The sequence below is a fragment of the Typopeltis vanoorti genome, chromosome 3 (genome assembly GCF_054136105.1).
Source record: "Typopeltis vanoorti isolate ZY-2024b chromosome 3, IOZ_Tvanoo_1.0, whole genome shotgun sequence".
In the NCBI taxonomy this organism is placed as follows: Eukaryota; Metazoa; Arthropoda; class Arachnida; order Uropygi; family Thelyphonidae; genus Typopeltis; species Typopeltis vanoorti.
This window is the reverse complement of record NC_143551.1, coordinates 94282668-94306657: the sequence shown is the minus strand read 5'-3', so window position 1 is coordinate 94306657 and position 23990 is coordinate 94282668. Positions and strand designations below refer to the sequence as shown.

Below are 23990 nucleotides of genomic sequence, written 5' to 3'. Positions count from 1 at the left end.
CTGTATTTAAGTTTTATAGATCTGGAAAAGGCATATGACAAGGTGCCAAGAGAGAAGCTATTCAATACGCTACAGTTATATTGTGTCAATGGGGCATTATATCAATCAATACTTAGTCTTTATTTGAGTTGTAAGTTCAGCAGTTAGAATTGAAGGAAGTACAGGAAGATGGTTTAATGTTAAACCTGATGTCAGACAAGGATGTACATTATCCCCTCTGTTATTCATTATTTATATTGATCACATTATGAAGGAAAGTGGTATTGAACCTGATATCAAATTTGGAGATGTTAATGTCAGCTCTTTGTTTTATTCAGATGATGTTATACTTCTAAATAAATCCGCTACAAGTCTGCAAGATTCCCTGACTAAATTGAATAACTGTTGTAATAGATATGGTATGGTCAGCAATAAAAGACAAAGACAATGAAAATAGGCAAAAGCATTGAAAATATCAACTACATTGTGAATGGAGAACCTATAGAATAAGTAAAACATTTCAGCTACTTAGGCATGATTTTTAGTGAAGATGGTAAATTAAATATGGAAATAGACAACAGAATCAACAAAGCTGGTATGGTAGGAAGTCAACTGAGTAAATTCATATGGAATAAAAGAAAATTAGTTGGAACACTAAATTAGCTGTATACAAGACAGTGTTCAAACCAATTTTAACTTATGGAACTGAGAGCTGGGTAAGAAGTAAAAACAGTTGACCAAAGACTAGAGACCGCAGATATGAGAGTCCTGAGAAAGATTAGAGGTGTGAATAGATGGCATCAATGGCAATATCATATTAAAAATGAGGATATTAGGAAAGAACTTGACACTGTCAACATCCAGGAATGCATTAGCAGAGCTAATCTCAGGTGGTATGGTAACTTAAACAGAATGGGAGAGGAAAGATTAGCAAAACAAGTGTTCTCTGCTAGGGTGGCAGAAAAATGACCCAGTGGATGACCAAGATATAAGTGGATTGATACATACAAAGTGCCTTAGACAATAGAAATATAAGATCTGATAATGTTGGAGTCTTGACAAGTAACAGACTAATTTGGAGGAAAATTGTAGATAGGAAGTTAGTAATGATTAAATTTTTCATGTAGTACTGCCATGTACACTCCTTGAGGGTACATGGCAGGAATTTGATGATGATGATGATGAGGAGGAAAAAAAAAAAAAAGGGAATTATTCAGTTCAATTCGAGTATATATATATATATATATGTAATCATAGACTACTACTTAGTTGTTGTGATACATTTTTAAAAAATAGATTTAATGACTTAAACCGAGATAACGTATAAAGTTTTAATGAGAATAATACAACTAGTTTCGGCTTAACAGCCTTCATCAGGTATTCATTAAAGGAAGAGAATAGTAATAAACATTGAAGTATCTAAAAAAACTGGGAATTACAGGTAAAAATTGCAACACATAATTGAAGCAAAAAAACGTTGTATTTTTTATGTTGTTCTAACCAGCACGTTATTGTTTATTGCGTGTGTGCGTGCAGGCTCTCGTGAACGCCAATATTGAATAACTGCAGTATAAGTTATAAGTTATCTCGGTTTAAGTCATTAAATCTATTTAAAAAAAAAAATATATATATATATATATATATACAGGGTGTTCGGGATAAATTTGACAGTTTCGTAAGGAAAAAGAAAATCTTCTTTGTATCTATTAAATTTAATGAATTGACAAAAAAACATTACAGGCAGAGTTAATTACAATACTATCAACAAGATTTACTCAAAATAACCACCATTAGCATCGATCACAGCTTCAATTCTGCTTCGGAACCTCGAACAAGCTGATGCTACAGTCTCCCTGGGAAGGGCCGCAAAACTGTTTTAATTTTATCCATTAACTGGGCTTTTGTATTACTGGAAGTGCGATTGGTGTCTTTTTCAACTGCGCCCCATACAAAATAATCCATGGGGTTAAGGTCTGGGGAGTTTGGAGGCCAAACATTTGGACTGGTGAAGTCGTAGAAATTTTCAGACAACCATTTTTGACTTTTCCCAGAGGTGTGGCAAGGGGCCGAATCCTGCTGCCATACATACGGCCTACCATTGGCTACCCTTGTTATCCAGGGCTTGACTACAGTTAGCAACTCCACGAACAAAGCCCGAATTCCAATGCCAGGGTTCTTCAACACCTGTTCCTGCAGATTTGCGAGGAATTCTGCTGTACGAACGCAATCAGATCGTCTGCTAGGGATCTTTCTTCTTGCTACATCCTCGTAGTCACCATTGCAAGTCTCTAGTTCATGCCTGATTGTTTTTACTGTATTCAGGGAGCATTGGGCAGCAGTCGTAATATCCTTATTTTGATGGCGGGCACGAATCATCATGATACAAGTTATTCTCTTCCATGATTCAGGTGGGTTCCAGCTATCCATCCTTTCTGACATCTTGTATATGAATGAAGAAGGGTCCAAACTTTTAAATGAAGAGAAGTGTGTGTTAATACATGTAACTTACGGAAAAATATAATTAATTATAAATATGTCAAATTTATCCCGAACACCCTGTATATAGTGAATGACAACTCCACCATGGGACACTTAGGGTGTCTCATGCCAGTCCCAAGCCTGGATAAAGGAGGAGGGTCGGTCAGATGAGTGTTGATGTTCTGACTGTAACGAAAAAACACGATTGTTACCTGCCTGAACGATCAACATCTAAAACATGTCAGCTCAGACGTTTCCCAGGTGAACAAGGTCTGCAACACAAATTGAGTGATTGGGTTGGCTCGAAAAGTTGAATACCAAAAGGAAACAGAAACTGAAAAATAACGGAACTACTATCAGCAGGAACATGGAATGTATGGACGCTTTGGATGTCAAGAAAACTAGAACTACTTCGTGAGTAAATGAAGAGATATCGGTGTGATATATTAGGACTGGCAGAGATGTGATGGACATCATGAGGAGAGATAAATGGATGCAAAGTCATATGGTCAGGGCATGATACCAAGCATGAAGCAGGAGTTGCTTCCTTCTTAACCAAAGAGCAAGAGAGGCACTGCTAGGATACAAACCAATCAATGCTAATATTAGCAAGTTAATATTTGTTCGTATTAGTAATAATATGAACAAATAATATTAGCAAGATTTCAAGCAAACCATTTAATATATCAATAGTCCAGATATATGCACCCACATCTGACAGGACAGATGAGGATATTGACCTATTTTACAGAAACAATAGAAACATTACCAAAACAAGATGTACTAATTATTGAATGGGATTGGAATGCGAAAGGCAGAATAGATAATGATGGTTGGTAGAGCATCACGGGAAAATTATGGTTTCGGAGAAAGAAATGAACGAGGTGAAAGAATGTTAGAATTTGCTGTGGATGACAAGATGATGATCTGTAACACAAGATTCCAAAAAGGACTGTAGAAAATGGACGTGGCGATCAAATGATGGGAAAAACAAGAACATGATCGATATGATTACGATTAAAAGAAGATGGATAACATCAGTACAGCAGTGTCGAACTTTTGAAGGAGCAGATATAGACTTGGATCATAGTTTAGTGATTGCAAACATCAAGTTGAAATAAAAAAGAAAATATAAACCCCATCATCAGAAACAATGAGCTACAGCAAGAATACGTGAAACAGAAATAGAAAGAAGGTACAGAACAGTGTTAGAAGAGAAAGTTAAAAGTGTGGACAAAGAAAAAAATTCGAATCTGAGAGTGAAAGGAGTAATGAAGGCAATAGAAGATGCAGTTGAAGAAACAGTACCAGAAGAAGAGAAGATTAAAAAGAACTGGATTAAAACAAGAAACAATGAAGTTAGTTCAGGAGAAAAGAATGTTGAAGATAACAAGGGATACATCAGAACAAATAGAGGAGCAATATAGAAGAAAATGTAATGAGGTGAAAAAAGCAGTCAGAATGGATGTGATGAAATAGATAAAAGCCCAAGACAATAATACAGAACAGCACTCTGGAGAACATAAAACTAGGGAGGTGTACAAAATGATTAGAACCATTAATAGAAGGTGGCAACCAAAACACACCACAATTAAAGATGAAAAAGGCAAGTATTGATGAGCAAAGATAAAATTGTACAGCAGTGAACAAGATACTGTAGTGAATATGGATATTTTAAGAGGAGAGGTAGAAAAAGCAATAGGACAGCTAAAACACAATAAGAGTCCTGGTAATGATAACATCACTGGAGAAATGATTAAATATGGTGACAAAAGTATGGTTACAGACAGGTGTGCACCAGTAGTGTCCAGCACCTGTCTGCAAAACTTTAGTTGGCGCCCCTATACCCCTTCCCCCAATAAAAAATCGCTTTATAAAAACGTATCAGTGAGTAAAAATTAAATACAAAATATATTAATTATAAGTTTATTGAACAAAAAGCAGAAATTACAAAAAAAAAAGTATAAAAAACAATAAACATACAAGAAGGGTACAAAAACAACAAAAATAATTTATAAAAAAATAAAGTAAATAAATAAATAATAGTAACTTACAGTACATAAAATAGGAACATATTAAACATTATTGGGTAAAGAAATAGTTAAATAAATATTTAAACAGAAAGAAACATCACTTAGTGAATTGAGCTTTTCTAGTTTTCATTAATGAAAATTCTCGAATAATATCATGTATATCAAGTTGATCCAAAATATCTGACTCTATTGATATAATGACAAGATTTGAAAGTCTGTCTTGTACCATTGTAGAGTGCAAGTAGTTTTTATTAATTTTACAAAAAGTTTAGAAAAGGACCATTCTGCAGATGCTACAGATGCCGGTAATGACAAAAGAATCCGAAGAGCAATTGTAAAGTTTGGATAAACTGTGATTAAGATGTTTGAATAAATATACTGAATTATCTGATTTATATCGTTTTTAAAATTAGAAATAAATGGTTGACAGTGTAAAATTTCTTTGCATAAATCATCTGTGTCAATGTCTGAATGATTGATTCTCATGCGTTAATTTTTATCAGAACATTTTACAAGATAATAAATATTCTTTATTTTGTGAAGAATAGAAAAACTGAAATTAATTCATATGTTCTTTTAATGAAGTAAATCTTTCCTGCAAAGTTTGTAATATTTGATCTATTATGCAGAGAAAAGAATTACTTTAAATTTTTTGAGGATCTACTATATTTTCATGTTCGTAATCAAATTGTGTTGTCTTTTTATGTCGCCGTAGTGGTCTACTACTACACTACAAAGTACAGATTCTGCATCAAATTTTGCTGCAATTAATTTTGAGCTTTCTACAATTTCTTTGAAAGTTTCATCAGACCTATAATCATTTAAAAATTGATTTAGATCATTCAATGCATCTAAAGCAAGTTGGAGATTCATAGATGAAGACTGAAGTATTTTGCTGACAAAATTCACTTTATTTAAAATATCATACCAAATCTTTGGCGCCTGTGTGTGTCTCACACATTGCACATATGACCGACGCACCCCTGGTTGTAGAAATGCACCAACTATGTAATATGGTATGGAAACAAGGGAAAATGCCAGAGGAGTGGGTGAAATTGATATTAGTGATATTATACAAGAAAGGAAATAAGCTAAAATGTAAAAATTATAGAACAATTGCCGTGACAAGTCACCATGGTAAAGTGATGATGATGATATTGACAGAAAGATTGAAAACACAATTGGAAGCATACCTTGCAGATGAGCAAGCAGCATTTAGGAAAGATAGAACTACAATTCAACAGATTTTGACAAATGCAGTTAATAGCAGAGAAAGCTAGGAGAAAAATCAAAAGCATGTATACTTGCTTTGTTGATTTTCAGAAGGCATTTGACAGTATCGACCAGAAAGTGACATTTGCAGTGTTAGAATCCTATGGAATTGACAGAAAACTAATAGCTATATTTTTAAAAGATGTTTATCAGAATGAAGTTGCAGCAGTTAGAATAGATGATGATTTGGGGAAATGGTTTAGAACAAGCAGAGATACTAGACAGGGGGACATAATATCATCAAGCATGTTCATTGCACATTTAGAAAGAGGAATAGATAAAATGAAGGAAGATTCAAAAGAAATATTAGTACACGGGATGAGAATTAACAATCTGAGATTTCCAGATGACATTGTTATTATTGAAGGAAATGTAGAACAATTCACCTATTTGGGAAGTAAAATGACGTATGATTTGGACTGTAAAAAAGAAATAAAGATCAGGATTGCAAAAGGAAGAACAAATCTGAAGGCCATTGATAACATCTAGAAAAGTAAAGTGATCAGCCTGTAAACAAAACTAAGAATACTGGAAACAAGCATCTTTAGCGGTGTACTGTATCGATCTGAAACATGGGTAATAAATAAGGAATCAAGAAAAAGAATTTTGGCATTTGAAAGAACTTGTTACAGGAAGATTCTAAGAATAGGATGGGTATAGAAAATCACAAATGAAGAGCTCTATCGGAAGATACAACCAAAAGAGAATCTAATGCAGAAGATTATAAAACGGAAGCTGCAATTATTTGGACACATCTGTAGAATGAGTGAGGACCGGAAGATAAAGACATTTATGTCTGGTATTATGGATAGCATCTAGAAAAGGTAAACAGAATAGGTAGACCATACAGAGAATGGATAGATGATATAAAGGACTGGTATGGAATGGGTGTACAGCAGTATTTCCCGTTTTTTGGATCATACCCCACCTCAATGCCTCAATGATTTTGATTCCCCCCCCCACTCGCCGACAATGGTGAGTGTTTTGAGTATATCAGTGATGAGGTGAAAAATGCAACATCATTTTCTAATTGTCCCAAAAATATTTGGGGGCAATTAGAAACATGGGGCATACGCCCCACGTTGAGAAACACTGGTGTACAGAAACTGCGACGCTGTGCACTGGACAAAGAAAGGTAGAAGAAGATAGTGAAGGAGCATTGGATACCAACAGGCAGTGAGCCCATGGTTCGTGATGATGATGATGAACCTATTCTGTAGGATTTTGGTTCTGAATGCCTACACGGTAAAATGTGTAAGTCTACGCACGAGCATAAATTAGGATAGGATATTAGACTGTAATTAGAATTTTGTATTATGCTGTCAAGTGGTGCTGAAATGTTTCTAGACAAACCTATAGAAAATATGGTGTCAGTTATGAGAGAATAGAAGGTTAACATTGTATTCGTGTTGTAAAAACAATTAAATTAACTTACCTAACTTATCTTATGAACCTAACTTACTTACCTTATTATGAACCTAACTCACCTTATTAACTTAATGAACTTACCTTAGTTTCATAACGAAATTTTAATTAAGTAATTTTTCTACACTAGGAAAAGAAATTTATTGTGGTTTCAAGTTGTGCTGAAGATAGTTATAATGGTTCTATTCATAGTTCTTCAAACGGTCATTAAGCCATATCTTTCCAAACTATACTTATCCAACTGATACACTTTCCAGCTGGAAAAATGCAGAATGTCATGAACCAACCATTTTTATTTCCTCTCAATTGAACAGTGAAGGAATAAGAGCATAGAGATCTCTTGACACAAACTTGAAGTTGGAAGTCTAAAAAACCTGACTTTTGAAAATAAGGAATCAAGAAAAAGAATTTTGGCATTTGAAAGAACTTGTTAGAGGAAGATTCTAAGAATAGGATGGGTACAGAAAATCACTAATGAAGAGCTCTATCAGAGGATACAAAGAAGAAGAGTCGAATGCAGAAGATTATAAAACGGAAACTGCAATTATTTGGACACATCTCCAGAATGAGTGAGGACTGGAAGATAAAGACATTCATGTTTGGTATTATGGATGGTGTGAAGAGAAGAGGTAGACCATGCAGAGAATGGATAGACGACATAAAGGACTGGTGTAGAATGGGTGCACAGAAACTGTGACACTGTACACTGGACAAAGAAAGGTGGAAGAAGATAGTGAAGGAGACATCGAACACCAATGGGCAGTGAGCCCATGGTTCGTGATGATAATGAATGACAGTATATTTAACAATCCTATGAAATTAGTGATTTTTATCTGTTTTATTATGTGTGTGTTTTTGATTAATCAGTTTTTAATAATAATGCTACTGTTTATTTTCATGTATTTATAGTATATAATAGATTTCCTGATATTTTGTTGGAATACTATATTATATTAGTAAGGTAGTACTGTAAATGACACCAAAACTTCGCAAAAACAACAGGACAGCACAAGAAGAAATGTAGTGAAATCTTTAACAAGGTTTCTCCCACTGACCAGAATCATGCCATTTCAGAGACTAAAAAGGATATCACGTAGAATTAGCTCTGGAAATATCTAGGCCACTGGAAATCTCATCACGCCAGAGTGCATTACTTTATACTTACTAACACTAAACTGATAGCCATTATCATTTGCTCCAATTTCCAGCATACACAAATCATTCTCTAAAGTGCTGGATATCAGTAGCATGCCTGATTCCCCACCTATCTTTGCATCATCAACAAACAGCCAATAGGCTGTGGCATGGATATTTGTGCCAGAAATGTAGAAACAAAGAACTCTATACACATGTGGAACTGAGGGAAAGAATTGGCATTTAGGGGAATAGAAAAGCACAGCCAGTCTTGAGTAGGGCTTGAAGGCAGTATGCATTTATTTATTTTAATTCTGACTGTTTTTAAGACTTACTCTTTATTATAATAATTATATCACTTATGGCGATAGAATTATTAGAGTCTTTCTGAAGAGAAGGTTGAGTACCAGGGAAAGAATTAAACATTTTGTTGATTTTATAGGGATTATAACCATTAGACAGGAAATTGTGGCATATATATATATATATGGTTGAGTTCAGCTGTATGAGATGTCTCAATGGAACAAAGACTATTAGCTCTATTGGTTTGAGTTTTAATAATACCATACCTAATAATAACATAACATTAAAGCTACAGCCAAGGAGAATAGAGTTGGAGCTGCAGGATAGAGAAAAGAGCACATTTGAGGCTATTTGGTGTGAGATTGAAACTAGCAGAACAAAATATACAGTTGGGTGCTGCTATAGACCAGGTGATGGAATAGATGGTGGAGATAGTATGCATAAGCAAATAGAAGAAATGAGTGGAAGGAGTGTAATTATTATGGGAGATTTCAACTATGGTAACATTGATTGGAAGGAGGAGAGGACACATGGGAGGAAGGAATTGGATTTTATGTGGTTATTAAGGGATAACTATCTGTTACAGCATGTAATGGAAAATACTAGGGGTCAGAGAGTGTTTGACCTAGTAATTGCATCTGAGAATTTGGCTGTAATGAATATGACCACGTTGCCCCAAATTGGTGAGAGTGATCATAGTGTCTTGACTTGGGAGGTGGCTAAAGGTGTGGAATTTACAATTAAGACAGGGTACATGTGACAAGTTTAGGAGTTTGATTGGTTCAGTGCCATGGCATGTACAACTACAAGGGCTAGAAGTTGATAGTGCATGGGAGGCAGTTAAGAAGTGTTTGCATGAAGCAATGGCTGACTGTATACCTAGAGTCCGAATAATAAATCAAGTAGGGGTTAAATGGATGAATAACACCATTAAGCTTGAGCTGCAAAAAAAAGAAACAACTATGGAGGGAATTTAAGGAGAAAGGTGACCGGCAGGCACATGAATGGTATAAAGCCTAGGCCAGAAGGGTAACGAGTGTGGTAAGAAAAGCAAAAAAGATTATGAAAGAACATTGGCCATGCAGGCTAAAGAGAATCCCAAATAGTTTTTTTGATATGTTGCAAGTAAAAGAAAAAATGTATATGGCAGAATGATTTTAAAGAATGCCGATGGTAGGGAGGTAACCGAATCAGTTGATATAGTTGAATTACTGAGCGAGCACTTTGCAAGAATATATCATCCAGGTGGTTGTTGTTGTCTTGTCCTTTGAAGAGTCTTAGATGTTTCCGTGTGCTCTTTGTACTGCTTTGGCTATGTCTGTGATTTTGTTTGTATAGAGCTGTTGTTCAGGATTAGGATCTATTTCTTGCAAGGCTGCTGTAATTGCTGTACAGGTAAAGATGTGAGTGGGTGTCAGTTCAGTATTGGGGCAGTTGTTGCAGTTTCTATATGTTCTCGTATCATCTGTATTGATCTTCATTCCTCTATAATGTCCTGTTCGTAGTCTTGCTATCGTGGTGGAGGTCCTTCTGTCAGCATTGATCTCGGGAATTTGATGTTGTATCACTGATTTCAATGGAATTAGTTTAGCTTTTGCTAGTGCATTGGCATCAGCAAGAGTTATCATATGAGTTTCTTGGTTGAGTTCTCTGGCCTCTTTTGCTAATTTATCAGCTGCTTCGTTGTGATCAATGCCTACATGAGCAGGAATCCATTGTAAAATGCAACTTTTACCTAAACACTTTAGATGATTTAAGAGTTTATGGATGTCTAGTGTGAGCTTGGTATTGCCATTTTTGATTGCCTCCATAGCTGATCTTGAGTCACTGTAAATTATAATTCCTTCAGATTGTTGAGATGATGATAGATTTAAGTAGGCTTCTAGTGCTTTAATTATTGCGTAGAGTTCGCTGGTAAAATTGGAAGCGATTCTCCCAGATCCAACTTTTATTGCAAGTTTTTCACCTTTCGGGAGTAGAAGGAGAACGCCAGCGCCTCCATTAATCATATTGGTGTCTGATGATCCATCGGTATAACAAATAACCTGTTTGGAGGATGAAAGAAGGTTGATGGTATTTAGGCCTTTTTCTTTAAGCATTTCTTTTGGTTCTTTTTTTGTACAGAGTTTGGTAAGGTTTAGATTTATGGAGGTATTTGAAGGTAAAGGACTGGAAAATAGAGGTTCTTTGTTTATGTGGACATTTAGCTGATCAAGACCTATTTCTTTCCTGATAGTGTCATCATATTGTAAAGTCGATGATCTGTGAAGTCTGCAAATTTGGTTCCAATGTTCATAAGTTTTTAGGGAGATATGATCACTTTGGTAGCTTCTGATATTATTTATGAATTTTATGGTGGCAAATTTTCGTCTGTCCTCCAGCAGGTCAAGCCCACATTCCTGTTGGGCTCTGATGTTGTTAGTGGATGAGACTGCACCAATGATAATCTTGGATGCTTTTGCTTGTATTTTGTCTAGTTTTTTCTTTACCGATGAGGCCGAAGGTGACCAGATAGGTGCTGCATATTCCATTATTGGCCTTATTAGTGTAGTGTAAGTAGTTTTGAGGATTTTTGGCTTTGCGCCCCAATTTGTTCCACAAAGCCTTTTCAGTATGTTTAATTTTTTTAGAGCTCTGTTGGAAGTGTTAGAGATGTGTTGTGCAAAATGTAATTCCTGATCAAGCGTAATACCAAGGTATTTTGGATTTGTGACTTTTTCAATTAGCTTGTTATTGATCATGACTTTGGGATTGTAGGAATGTCTATTTTTCCTGTCTGTACTAAATGTACTTAGTTTTGTTTTGTCTGGGTTGATTTTGAGTTTGAGTTCGTCTGACCATTTTTCTAATCCTCTCATGGATTTGTTTAGAATTTCCTCTGATTCTTTGATTTTAGCACTAGTGTGCCAGATGGCTATATCATCTGCATAGCAAGTTACTTTTGTGTCTTCTGTAAGGTAGGGATGAATATTATTGACATATAGAAGGAATAGTAAGGGACTGAGTACTGAGCCCTGGGGAACACCAGCCCAGGTTCTCTGCTCTTTTGATATTGCTGCATTGATTCTGACTTTGATCTTTCTTCCTCTGATGAAATCAGCAATCCAGATTAAAGCGTTTCCTCTAATTCCAATATCATGTATTGTTTGTATTAATTTTTTGATCCAAACACGATCGAAAGCAGCAGTCATATCAAGGAATATGGCAGTTGTCTTTTTTGTTGGTTTTTCCTGAAATGAGTCTATTATTGTTTGGCAGAAATGGAATAATTGATCTGTTGTCGAATGATGAGTTCTATAAGCAGTTTGGTAGTAGTTGATTTTCTTATTTTTTGTCAGCCAGTGCATAAGCCTGGAGTGTATGATTCTTTCAGTAATTTTACAAAGTATGCTAGTTAATGCGATAGGTCTGTAACTTTGACATTCTGCAGCATTTTTGTCAGGTTTCAGGATGGGTACAATAACTGATGTTTTCCATTCTTTTGGAAGTTTACCTGTTCGCCAAGAGGTATTGAGAATGTCCAGAAGTTGTTCTTTGGCATTTCATCCAGGTGGTGATATTGAGAAATGAATGAACCACTAGATTATACGAGGAATTGTGGTGAATGAAATGGAGGTGAGTAGTCTATTACAAAACTTCAATTTCAATACATCTGTGGGATTGGATGGTATACCAGCTCGTGTCATACATGAAGTGGCTAAAGAATTGTTAATACCCTTGACCATTTTGTTTAATTTGAGTCTCGGGTCTGGGTTAGTCCCAAGGGAGTGGAAAGAGGGGAAAATAGTTCCACTGCATAAAAGAGGTTTCCAAGACTGCTGTTATAAATTACCGACCGATTAGCATATCAGAAATTGTTGTCAAGGTCTTGGAGAAATTAGTCAAAAGAAGAATACAGGATTGGATAGATGAAAATGGGACACTGTGAAGGGTAGATCATGCCTCAATAACTTGCTCACGTTTTATAACACAGTGACGGATGAACTAGATAAGGGTAATGGGTTTACAGTGATTCTACTGGACAAGGCCTTTGACAGGATACCACATGGAACCCTAGTCAGTAAACTGGAGCAGATGGGGATAGATATAGGGTTGGTGAGATGGATAGGAGGGTGGTTGATGGAGAGATACCAGAGAGTGGTTTATTCAGGAGTTGAGTCCAAAAGACGGCTTGGGACTAGTGGTGTGCTGCAGGGTTCTGTTCTTGGACCACTACTTTTTTCAATGTGTTCATTAATGATATAGGAAAGGATCTGAGAGGAAGTGTTCACTTGTTTGCTGATGATGCAAAGTTGGGTAGAGCAATTGTGAGTGCACAGGATGTCAAAATTTTGCAAAATGATTTGGATAGTTTGGAGGACTGGGCTAAGGAAAATGGATGTCAATTTAATGTGGCAAAGTGTAAGGTTATGTATTTTGGGGTGAAAAGATTAGCAGCAGTATATCACATTGGTGGAACCGTATACTCCAGGTGATTGATGAGGTCAGGGATTTGGGAGTGTTGGTGGATAGGGAGTTGAAGTTTAGGGGCACATCGCAAAAGTGGCTAAATCAGCTCATCAAATCACTTGGCTTCTGATAAATGCTTTAAGCAGAGACAAACAAGTTATTTTTCCTCTGTATCGAGCCTTGATAAGACCCCATCTAGACTACTGTGGCCAGATATGGGCACCAGGGTTTCTTCTTGATGTGGAGGAGGTGGAGAGGATCCAGAGACGAGTGACCAAGATGATAGCAAGTCTGTGGAATGAACCTTATGAGAACAGGTTGAAGATTTGTGGGTAGCAAAAATTGGTTGATAGGCAGAAAAGGGGTGATATGATTGAGACATTCAAATTACTGAAGGGTTTCTATAAGATTAATCCAGAAGATACTTTTGAGAATAGGACTGGTGGTGGGAGGACTAGTGGCTATATATGGAAGCTGGGCAAGAATGTGATTAGCACGGGTGTTAGAGCTAGGTTTTTTACTTGGAGAGTGGTGAATGAGTGGAATAAGCTGCCAGAGTCTGTGGAGGGTGCTATGACCATGAATGAGTTCAAGGCGAGGTATGATAGATACTGTGTGAATGTCGAATAGTTGTTCTTGACATGATGTTAGGGCCTCCCTCGATGAGTCTGTCGACTCCTTGGAGTTGCCCGAAATAATAATAATAATAATAATACTGTTGGAGGAATTGGAGGGGGGGGTTGATAGTGGGAAAGTCTGATAGAAAAGAATGATACATGAAAGAATGACGGATGGAAAAGATGATACATTCACAAGGGCAAATATATTCACAAATGTTCTTGTCACCATCCTTCAGCAGTATGGTATTAAAACTCTAATTAACAGAGCCAACAATCTTTCAATCTTTATTACATTGAGAGGCATATCTTAGAACTGAACTCAACCACTGTCATGCCAGACCCCTCTCTCTCTCTCTCTCTCTCTCTCTCTATAATATATATATATATATATATATAATGGTTACAGTTCCTACAGAATCCACAAAATACTTAATCCTTCCCTAATCCTGGGGAAACAAGGGATTGGGATATAATCCTTAGGGGTCCCACATTACAACCAAGGTTTTTGACTGGTGCTCACAGAGGGCACCCTACCTAAATAGAGATGAGATGATACACCAATTTGCAATAAACAGCAAAATCATAATTTGATATCCTCATGTTACACCACTTGATCAGATCCTGTTGGTACATTCCACGGCTCTTTGGTACTCCAGAATCACACACCAAAGATGTTCTGCAGCCTACACACACCAGTTGCTTAGAAAAATAACCAATTTTTACTGCAAACATTAAAAGAAAACCAAATTACTTTGTAAAAATATTACCGTTCTTTGTAATTCTGAATATAAGATGTCGACACATGAAGTTGTTCCTGAAGTACTTGGAGTTCTTCTTTCAAATTATCTTGTGGTTCTGGTATAGTATTTGTAAATTCATCCTTTTTCTGTAATTGTTGGGATTCTGATGAAATCAAAGAAGAATGCAACTGTTGTTCAAGGTTTTTAATGACTTTGTCCCTTTCTGCAATCTCATTCCTTAAATAGGTTATCTATTAAAATAAGACTTGCTTTTCAATTAAAATGCTTATAATAAAATGTACTTGTTTTATTTAATAATCTTTCATTTTAATATAACTTAATATAATTTCAATATGTATACATTAAAATATACTTGTACACTGGGCTCGACAAATATGCCAACTCAACGTGGCAAGTAGATTTTGCCAGTTAACTGGACAAAACAGAATATTTTTTATTTAATAAAAAATAATTTTTAAATAAAATCTTTTTCAACTTTAAGAAAACAAGAAGAATATGCATAATATAAAGGGCCATTCTAATAACAAAAATTAATGTAACAAATTACATTTTCCAAAAAAATACTCTTTCACATTCTTATTTTTTATAGACTTCTCCTTCTTGGAATGGTTTTCATACGAAATTGTTTTCCAAACAATGGAATCACTCTAAATAATCACTCTATGGAACTCCAATTGACTTATTGGAACATATCATTAAAAAAAAAAAAAAGTGGGGGGTGCTTGGGACAGCATACTGTTTTTTCATGGCGAGTAGGATTTTGTATAATTTGTCACACCTTGCTTATGCACATATTAAAATTACTTATTAGATTATTTGAAAATACTATTATTACAATATATATGTAAATATATCAATCTGACACATAAAAAGTTCCAGAATGTATAGCAAATTGGTATCATGTGAGCAAAAGTTAAAAGAGGAGTATGTTAATATTATTTTATGAACACAGCTTAGGAAGGATTTATAATCCTTGAAGAATATAATATTCATGAAGAAGGCTGTACCAAAGAACAGCAGTAAAGGAATGAAAGAGGACTGAGACAAGCAAGTTCAGCAGATTGTAAATTGATGTAGGGCAGATGCTGATTATAATATTGTAGACTTAGCAGTAACACGGGAACAATAGATGTCAGTTCTGTGAAATAGCAACCATGGAAGTAAAGAGAAGAATCAGACCATCTGTGAGATAGTGGAAATAGTCTGTGAAAGAAAGATTGTGAGTTAGCAAAATGTCCACTTTTGGATAGCAACATGAATTTCAGGAGAAAGTTTTCAGTATCCCATCACAAATATGAGAGTAGTTTTCCAAGGCTGAGTGGATTTGGGATGTATAAACAGAGTTAGCTGGACAAATGAAAAGTAGCATCTTGCATGGAAAAGAGAACTAAGTTATCTGTAGGTTGAGGAAGCTACAGATTCAAGTGTTCGTAGCAGTAAAGATTAGAAGTAAATATTAAACCTAGAAGATAGATCTAATCTTGTTTGATCAGTTGGATGTTATCAAAAGTAAAGGTAGGTGAACTCGGATTTTTAAAAAAAGAAAGAAAAAAAACAGGACACTGTTTTGATAGCAATGAAAATGACTAACCTGTGATCATCCTATTGAAGAGTATTATGGAGATCAGTATTTAGGACATGAGTTGGAAGAATGAGCATGTTATCGCCAGCAAACTATGGATAGAATGTGAAGTCAGTTAGAGAAAGTCATTTATGTATTAAGAGAAAATGGATGTGGTGCTTAAGGGTCAAAGCTGTATAACTGAGAGGAGACCTCCACATAGCCTTTAAAGGAATGCGGAGAACCGACCAGGGCTTCTGACCTAATGTCCAATCCTCACCTTCTCGTGGTGCACCCTGTTGGGTATCTACTTTGATACTGAACGAACGAGGATGGGCTGGCAATTTGGGATTTAGCCGACCAAATTGTATTCTTATTGGTTAAACCAAAATAAAAAATGATGGTACAACATGACAAAATTTCATGCCGGCTGGGGTGTCGCCCGGTTAAACAAGGCCCCCCGTTGTTTTCGCCAGGGAACCAGGGCGAACAGCGAAAAGTCAGCTACTGGAACAAATCTGAAAACAAACCCCAACTCAACATCACCAGAGTTAAAGATCGGTACTATCAACGTAAGAAGCCTGAATGGCAAAGAAATGGAGCTAGCTGAGGAATTAGATAAGTACCAGATCGACATAATAGGGGTGACTGAAACAAAAAAGACCAAAACTGGTAAGATCTTTCTGAGCAATAAATACAAAATGTTATATTCAGGCAATAACAATCAAGGAAAAGAAGGAGTAGCCATAGTATTCAACACAAAATACGAGGCTAATCTTCTTGAATGGCAGTCAGTCTCAAGTAGAGTAATGTGGGCAAATATGAGAATGAGGAACTGGACAATGAGACTTATTTGTGCCTATGGTCCCACAGAAGGTTCTACTAAGGTAGAAGTGGAGGAATTTTTTGAGGCTTTAGAAAAAGCAACTGACACAATGAAAAAGGAAAAGTTGGTCCTTGTTGGGGATCTAAATAGTAGAGTAGGAAATGATTGTGAGACATACAAAAATATTTTGGGAAAATTTGGAGAAAAGAGCAAAGCTAATAATAATGGCAAATATCTGTTGGATTTCTGCTCAGGACATGGACTGGTTATTACGAACACCATGTTCCAACATAAAAATGTGCACAAATTCACATGGAGAGAAGAGGCTAGGAATAAGAAAAGTCTCATTGACTATGTTATTGTTGATAGTGATGTTTTCTCCCTGGTGCAGGACACCAGAGTGTACAGAGGATTTGAAATTGGAAGTGATCACTATTTAGTCTTGAGCAGGATAAAATTGAATTTCATATTGAAAAGAATAACATGTAAGAAAGTTTTAAAGCGAATAAAAGTTGAGCAGCTCTCAGATGTAAACTGTAGACTAAAATACAGAAATATTATTGAAAAGAAAATGAAAGAGTTTGAGAACAGGAATCAAACCTTGGAGATTCAGTGGCAAACTCTGAAGGAAACATTGATTGATTCTGCCAGAGAGGCATGTGGTGAGGTTGTGTGCAAAGATAAAAAAATCAGAACTCCCTGGTGGACACAGGAAGTTAAAGAGGCAGTGAAGGAAAAGAAGAAAGCATATCAAAAGTTCCTGGCAAATAAGTCAGCTTTTACTCTTACAGAATACAGAGACAAATGTAAGAAAGCTAAACAGTGTGTAAAACTAGCTAAACAAAAGTCATGGGAGGACTTTGGCAAGAATATAGAAAATAAATATCAAGAAGGTGGCAAAATATTCTGGAGGTTGTTGAAGAAGCTTAGGAATGGAGGAAAGAGTGCTGTAAAAGGAATTAGAGATGATAAAGGTGAAATGAAAACAGGAGAAAAAGATATCCTTGAAGTATGGAGTAATTACTTTGAAAAACTGCTAAATGAAACAAGTAGTGATGACAGCACAGTGATAAAAAACACTGACCAGGCATGCAGTCAGGAATACATATCCATACTTGAAATAGAAAAAGCCGTCAAAGGCTTGAAATGTGGAAAGGCAGCAGGAGTAGATGATATTCGACCAGAAATGCTGAAGTATGGTGGTATAAGAGTCTTACAGTGGCTGCACTACATAGTTCAGAAAGCCTGGACAGAGGGACGAATTCCCGATGATTGGAGTAGAGCTCTTATAGTACCCATATATAAAAAGGGAAATAAAACTGAATGTGAGAATTACAGAGGTATTTCCCTACTGAGTGTTCCTGGCAAGATCTATGCAAGTATACTTGAGAAACGGTTGAGAAGAATTGTGGAAGAAAAGCTTGGTGAAGAACAAGCTGGATTCAGGCCAAATAGAGGCTGTCAGGATCAGATCTTCACTTTACGACAAATAGTCGAGAAAGCATGGGAATATAACAAAGATCTGTATTTAAGTTTTGTCGATTTGGAAAAGGCATATGACAAGGTGCCAAGAGAGAAGCTATTCATTATGCTGCAGTTATATGGTGTCAATGGGGCATTATATCAAGCAATACTTAGTCTTTATTTGAGTTGTGAGTCAGCAGTTAGAATTGAAGGAAGTACAGGAAGATGGTTTAATGTTAAATCTGGTGTGAGACAAGGATGTACATTATCCCCTCTGTTATTCATTATCTATATGGATCACATTATGAAGGAATGTGGTATTAAACCTGATATCAAAATTGGAGATGTTAATGTCAGCTCTTTGCTTTATGCGGATGATGTTATACTTCTAAATAAATCTGCTACAAGTCTGCAAGATTCTCTGACTAAATTGAATAGCTGTTGTAATAGATATGGTATGAAGGTCAGCAATAAAAAGACAAAGACAATGAAAATAGGCAGAATCATTGAAAATGTCAACTGTGTTGTGAATGGAGAACCTGTGGAACAAGTAAAACATTTCAGCTACTTAGGCACAATTTTTACTGAAGATGGTAAACTAAATATAGAAATAGACAACAGAATCAGCAAAGCTGGTATCGTGGGAAGTCAATTGAATAAATTCATATGGAATAAGAAAGAAATTAGTCGGAACACTAAATTAGCTGTATACAAGACTGTGTTCAAACCAATTTTAACTTATGGATCTGAGAGCTGGGTCAGAAGTAAAACACTTGACCAAAGACTAGAGACCGCAGATATGAGAGTACTGAGAAAGATTAGAGGCATGAACAGATGGCATCAATGGCAATATCATATTAAAAATGAGGATATTAGGAAAGAACTTGACATTGTCAGCATCCAGGAATGTGTTAGCAGTGCTAATCTCAGGTGGTATGGTCACTTAAATAGAATGGGAGAGGAAAGATTAGCAAAACAAGTGTTCTCTGCCAGGTTGGCAGGAAAACGACCCAGAGGAAGACCAAGATATAGGTGGATTGATACGGTACAAAGTGCCTTAGTCGATAGAAATATAAGATCTGATAAGGTTGGAGTCTTGACAAGTAACAGACTGATTTGGAGGAAAATTGTAGATAGGAAGTTAGTAATGATGTAATTTTTTCATGTAGTACTGTCATATCCTGTACACCCCTTGAGGGTACATGGCAGGAATTTGATGATGATGAGAAAATGGATAAGTTGGCATAACAAAGCCCTGCAGATAATGTACTGTAAAGAAATCTGAAGAAATAACACTGTCCATCAATGCCCAAAGAGAAAATTAGTTACCTAATTAAAATGGATGAAAGGTAAATCATACAATGACAATAAACTATTATCATCTAAGTTAGATCCAATGCCTTCGAAATGTGGCAACAGGTTTCTCTAAACCTTTCCATGGCAGGTGTCCAGTAGTGGGAAACATTAGCAAGTGGGCAACATTAAGCAAGGAGATCTATTATAGATCATACTATATTTCATTCATTCTTGTTGAAACTTGGTTTTTTTTTTTTTTTTTTTTTTTTTCATCCTGCTAAACAGGCAAACTGGCTAGAACACACCAAACACAGATAAAATGTCCAAGTTACTTGATTACTATGACAAGCTACTGAGATCAACACAAAAATGGAAGATAGGATGGAAATGTTTTTATCAAACATTCCTTTTTTTTTATCTGTTGAATTTAGATATGATTAGTTATATAACTAAGTTTTTTTCATAGTTTTATATAACATTTTAAAATGTTCTTCTTCCAGAAAGTATGTATTATAAACATAAGCTTGCTATCTCTACTATACATCACTAGCTTAATGTAAACTAAAAATTTTCATTCTTCCATGTAATAATGATATTTCAAATTCTTAAATGCAAAATACTCCATGGATTATAGAATGCTTGAAAGGGTTTATGTCAAGTGTTTCTCGGCATTATCTATCTAAACACCAGCACACGATGGGAGTAATCATAATAAATACTGCCAATATCTCAGGAAGTTTATATAATGCTTAACAGTGAATGCCATCAGGAAAGAGCACAGCTCATTATATTATCACTTCTCAGAGAGAAGGAGGAAGATACAATACTGATCATCCAGTGTTGTATCCTCCTCCACAGTAACTACATATAGATCTTTGCTAACACAATGTACCCATGCTTTTACTCCTCAGATTTTATCCATAGTTTTGCTGCTGACAGTACACTGCATCTGTTTTCTTCATTTGACAAACCATATAGTAACTCAAATGACTCAAGCTTTAAATATCTAAATTAATCAGTGTCTTAAACAGTGATTTCCTTGCCATTCTCAAGTGGGAGTGAGGACTACCTAGTAAATTTCAATGCTAACAATACATACTTCTTCCAGAAAGTATGTATTTTTATATGCCATAATCTTATTTCTTGTAAGAAGGATTTCATTTCACTTCCTATTAATTTGGATAATATCAAGATATCCTGTTAAGGTCAGATTTCTCTTCATAAGCTTACTTTTATCTCCAGTCTTTCATTGACACAAACATATCACATCTAGCAGAGCCAACATTAGCATATTATTCTCATATTTATGTTAGTGTATCCAGAAGAGGAGAGTCTGTTTAATAGATGCCCTCTTTTTTTTCTCTCTCTCTCTCTCTCTCTCTCTCACCCCCCCCCCCCCCATTCACAAACAAATTCTAATAACTTTCTCATCATACTATATCCCCTTTCTATATATATTTTCATGAGCAGTGGCCAGTTTGGTGGAACAGTAAAACATGTGAAAACAACAGGTATAAAGCTGTCATAAAGACCTGAGTTCGAATTTCATCTAGGATACAAAGAAACAGGGCTTTTTAACTGAAGCTGAGTTAGTCTCATACAGAGGTAGCAGAGGACATTTATATCTCATAAACTGAGGTTGTTTTTTCATCCTGCAAAACAGGCAACCTAGCCAGAATGCACAAAACACAGAATTAATTGCCCTATTATAAGCAAGTTTCTCAAATGTCAAGTTACTGAGCCCAACACAAAATGGAAGATGGGATGGGAGTGTTTTTATCAAACATTCTTTTTTTTATCTTTTGAATTTAGATTCTAATTATCTAATATTTTGAAATTTTATATAACTAGGTATGTTTCTTAGTTATATAACATTTCAAATGTTCTTCTTCCAGAAAGTATGTATTATTATATGCCATTCAATCATTTTCAACTCTTGATGAATAAAGGCTCTCCATCTCACTTTGCCTCGTCTTTTCTTTCAGCATCTGTTAAGCTCAAGTTGGTAAGTTCCTTTATGTTGTCCATCCAACTCTTTTGTGATCTTCCTCTCTTTCTCATGCCCTCAATCTTCCCCAACAAAACTGCCTTTTCCAATGATTCATCTGCTTGCATATGTCCAAAGTACCTTAACTTCTGTTTAGTGATCACTGCCTCCAAGGAGCATTCTCCTTCTCTAAAACCTTATTAGTCATTCTTGCAGTCCAAGGTATTTTAATAGTCTCCTCCATGCTCATAATTCATATGAATCAATTTGCTTTCTGTCTTTCTTCTTAATGATTCTGGCTTTCACATCCATACATTGCTACTGGAAATACCATTGTTTTGACAATTCTAACTTTTGTGGCCTTATTAACACCACTGTCTTTTGTAATTTTTGTCAGGTTTAATATAGCTTTTTTTTCCATGACTATCCTTTTAATTTCATCTTGACATTTATCATTATCTCTTATTCTGGATCCCAGTAAATCATAACTTTCAATGACCTCTATTTTACTCCTTCAATTATAAATTCATCAAAATTGCCCAAAGCCATCACTTCTGTTTTGCTGATGTTTAAATTAAGCCCAGCTTTGTTGCTTCTCCTCTTAACCAATAGAATCAATTGCTTCAGATCTTCCTTAGTTTCTGCTATATATTATCTGCATATCTTAAATTATTTATTTTTCTGCTGGATCTTTTGTCTAAGTCAGTCATTCTCATAATATATTCACTATAAATATTAAAAAGATAAGACAACAGTATACAACCCTGCCTCACCCCTTTTTCCACTCGAACACATCTGTTCCTCTAAAGAGTGTTTTAACTGAAACTTCTTGATTGTCATACAGCTCTTTAATCCAGGGAATTAAATGCTCAAATATTCCTGTTGATCTCATCATATTCCACAGTCTGTTGTGATTCACATAATCAAAAACTTTCTTATAATCTATAAAACAGATAAATACTTCCATCTGAAATTCTTTTGTTCTTTTCATAATCTATCTCATGTTTGCTATCTGGTCTCTCATCTCTGATAAAGCCTGCCTGTTTTCCTCATTTCTCTATTCACATATGGCTCCAGACTTTGTTGGATCACTTTCAGCATAACTTGATTTGCATGTGAAATTAAAGCAATGATTCTGCAATTCTCACACAATCTCCGGGATTTTATTTATTTATTTTATTTTTTATTTTTTTGAATTGGGATGAATATTGATGTTTTCCTATCTCTAGGCCAGTATATTTCCTTCCAAACCTGTTAACAAATTTCAGTTAATATATTCACTACTTCATCCCCAGCTATTCTCAATAATTCCACTCACACCCTATCAGCTCCAGGGGCTTTTTCTTCTGGCAGCTGTTCCATTGCTGTTATCGTTTCAGTTGAACAACTGTGTCATGCAGACTGCAGACAAGAGTATACAAAAGAACATGCAGGTAGATTATTATGTCTGTACACAAATGCTAGGTGTATCAGAAACAAAGGGGTAGAGTTTGTTACCTTGGTCAATATGTTGGGACCTCAGATTGTATGCATTAGTGAGACCTGCATATCAGAATCAGATATACTAACAGGTATTGAGTGTAGAGGGTACAGTATTTTCAGGAAGGATAGAGAGGAGAGGAAGGGAGTGCTGCTAATGATATCAGATGACTTGAATCCAGTTAGAGTCGAGATCTATGACTGTAGTAGTACTACTAACAGTAATTCACGTGGCAGTGAGTTTGAATCCGTCTGGTGTGAGGTGGAATTTAACAAGATTAAATACATAGTGGGGTGTTGTTGCAGACCTGGTGGATGGATTGCTAGTAATGAAAAAATACATCACCAAATAAAGACAATAGGTGCAAAAAGAGTAATCATAATGAGGGACTTTAATTATTGGAACATAGATTGGGTAGCAGCAAAATCTCATGAGAAGAATGAAACTAAATTTATTGAGCTGTTGGGAGACAACTTCCTCTGACAAGGAACTCAAGGTCGAAGAGTGTTAAATTTGATTATAGTATCAGAGGGGGTCTCAGTTAAAGATGTAACTATTCTGTCTCCAGTTGGTGACAGAGATCCTGCAGTACTCACTTGGGTAGCGGCTAAATTTATAAATGTTCCATTCAGAAAAGGTTACATGCTGAACTACAAAGCAGGAAATTATGACCAACTGAGGAATATACTAAGTTCAGCACAATGGTATCAGTTGCTGGATAGCAAAAACATCAACAGGGCAATGGAAGCATTTAAAAAATACTTCAATGATGCAATATCAAAATGTGTCCTGAGATTTTGAAGAATAAATAGAATAGGAATCAAACAGGTGTGTAATCTAATTAAGCAAGAAACGACATGTGATTACCTGGGTGGTTGCCAGCAGTGCGATGACCTCTGTGAGAAAAGGGTATATGTGGAAC

The 23990-nt window shown here is 35.7% G+C and overlaps 1 protein-coding gene across 4 annotated transcripts in view; it reads right to left on the bottom strand.

Moving 5' to 3' along the window:
* LOC150108393 (optineurin-like) overlaps positions 1-23990 on the bottom strand; it is a 254883-nt gene that overhangs the window by 111154 nt on the left and 119739 nt on the right. For all 4 annotated transcript variants that reach the window (XM_090415814.1, XM_090415811.1, XM_090415812.1 and 1 more), the window contains exon 6: positions 14461-14684. In XM_090415814.1, coding sequence (XP_090271940.1) covers positions 14461-14684 — 224 coding nt within the window. The remainder of the gene's footprint in view (positions 1-14460; positions 14685-23990) is intronic.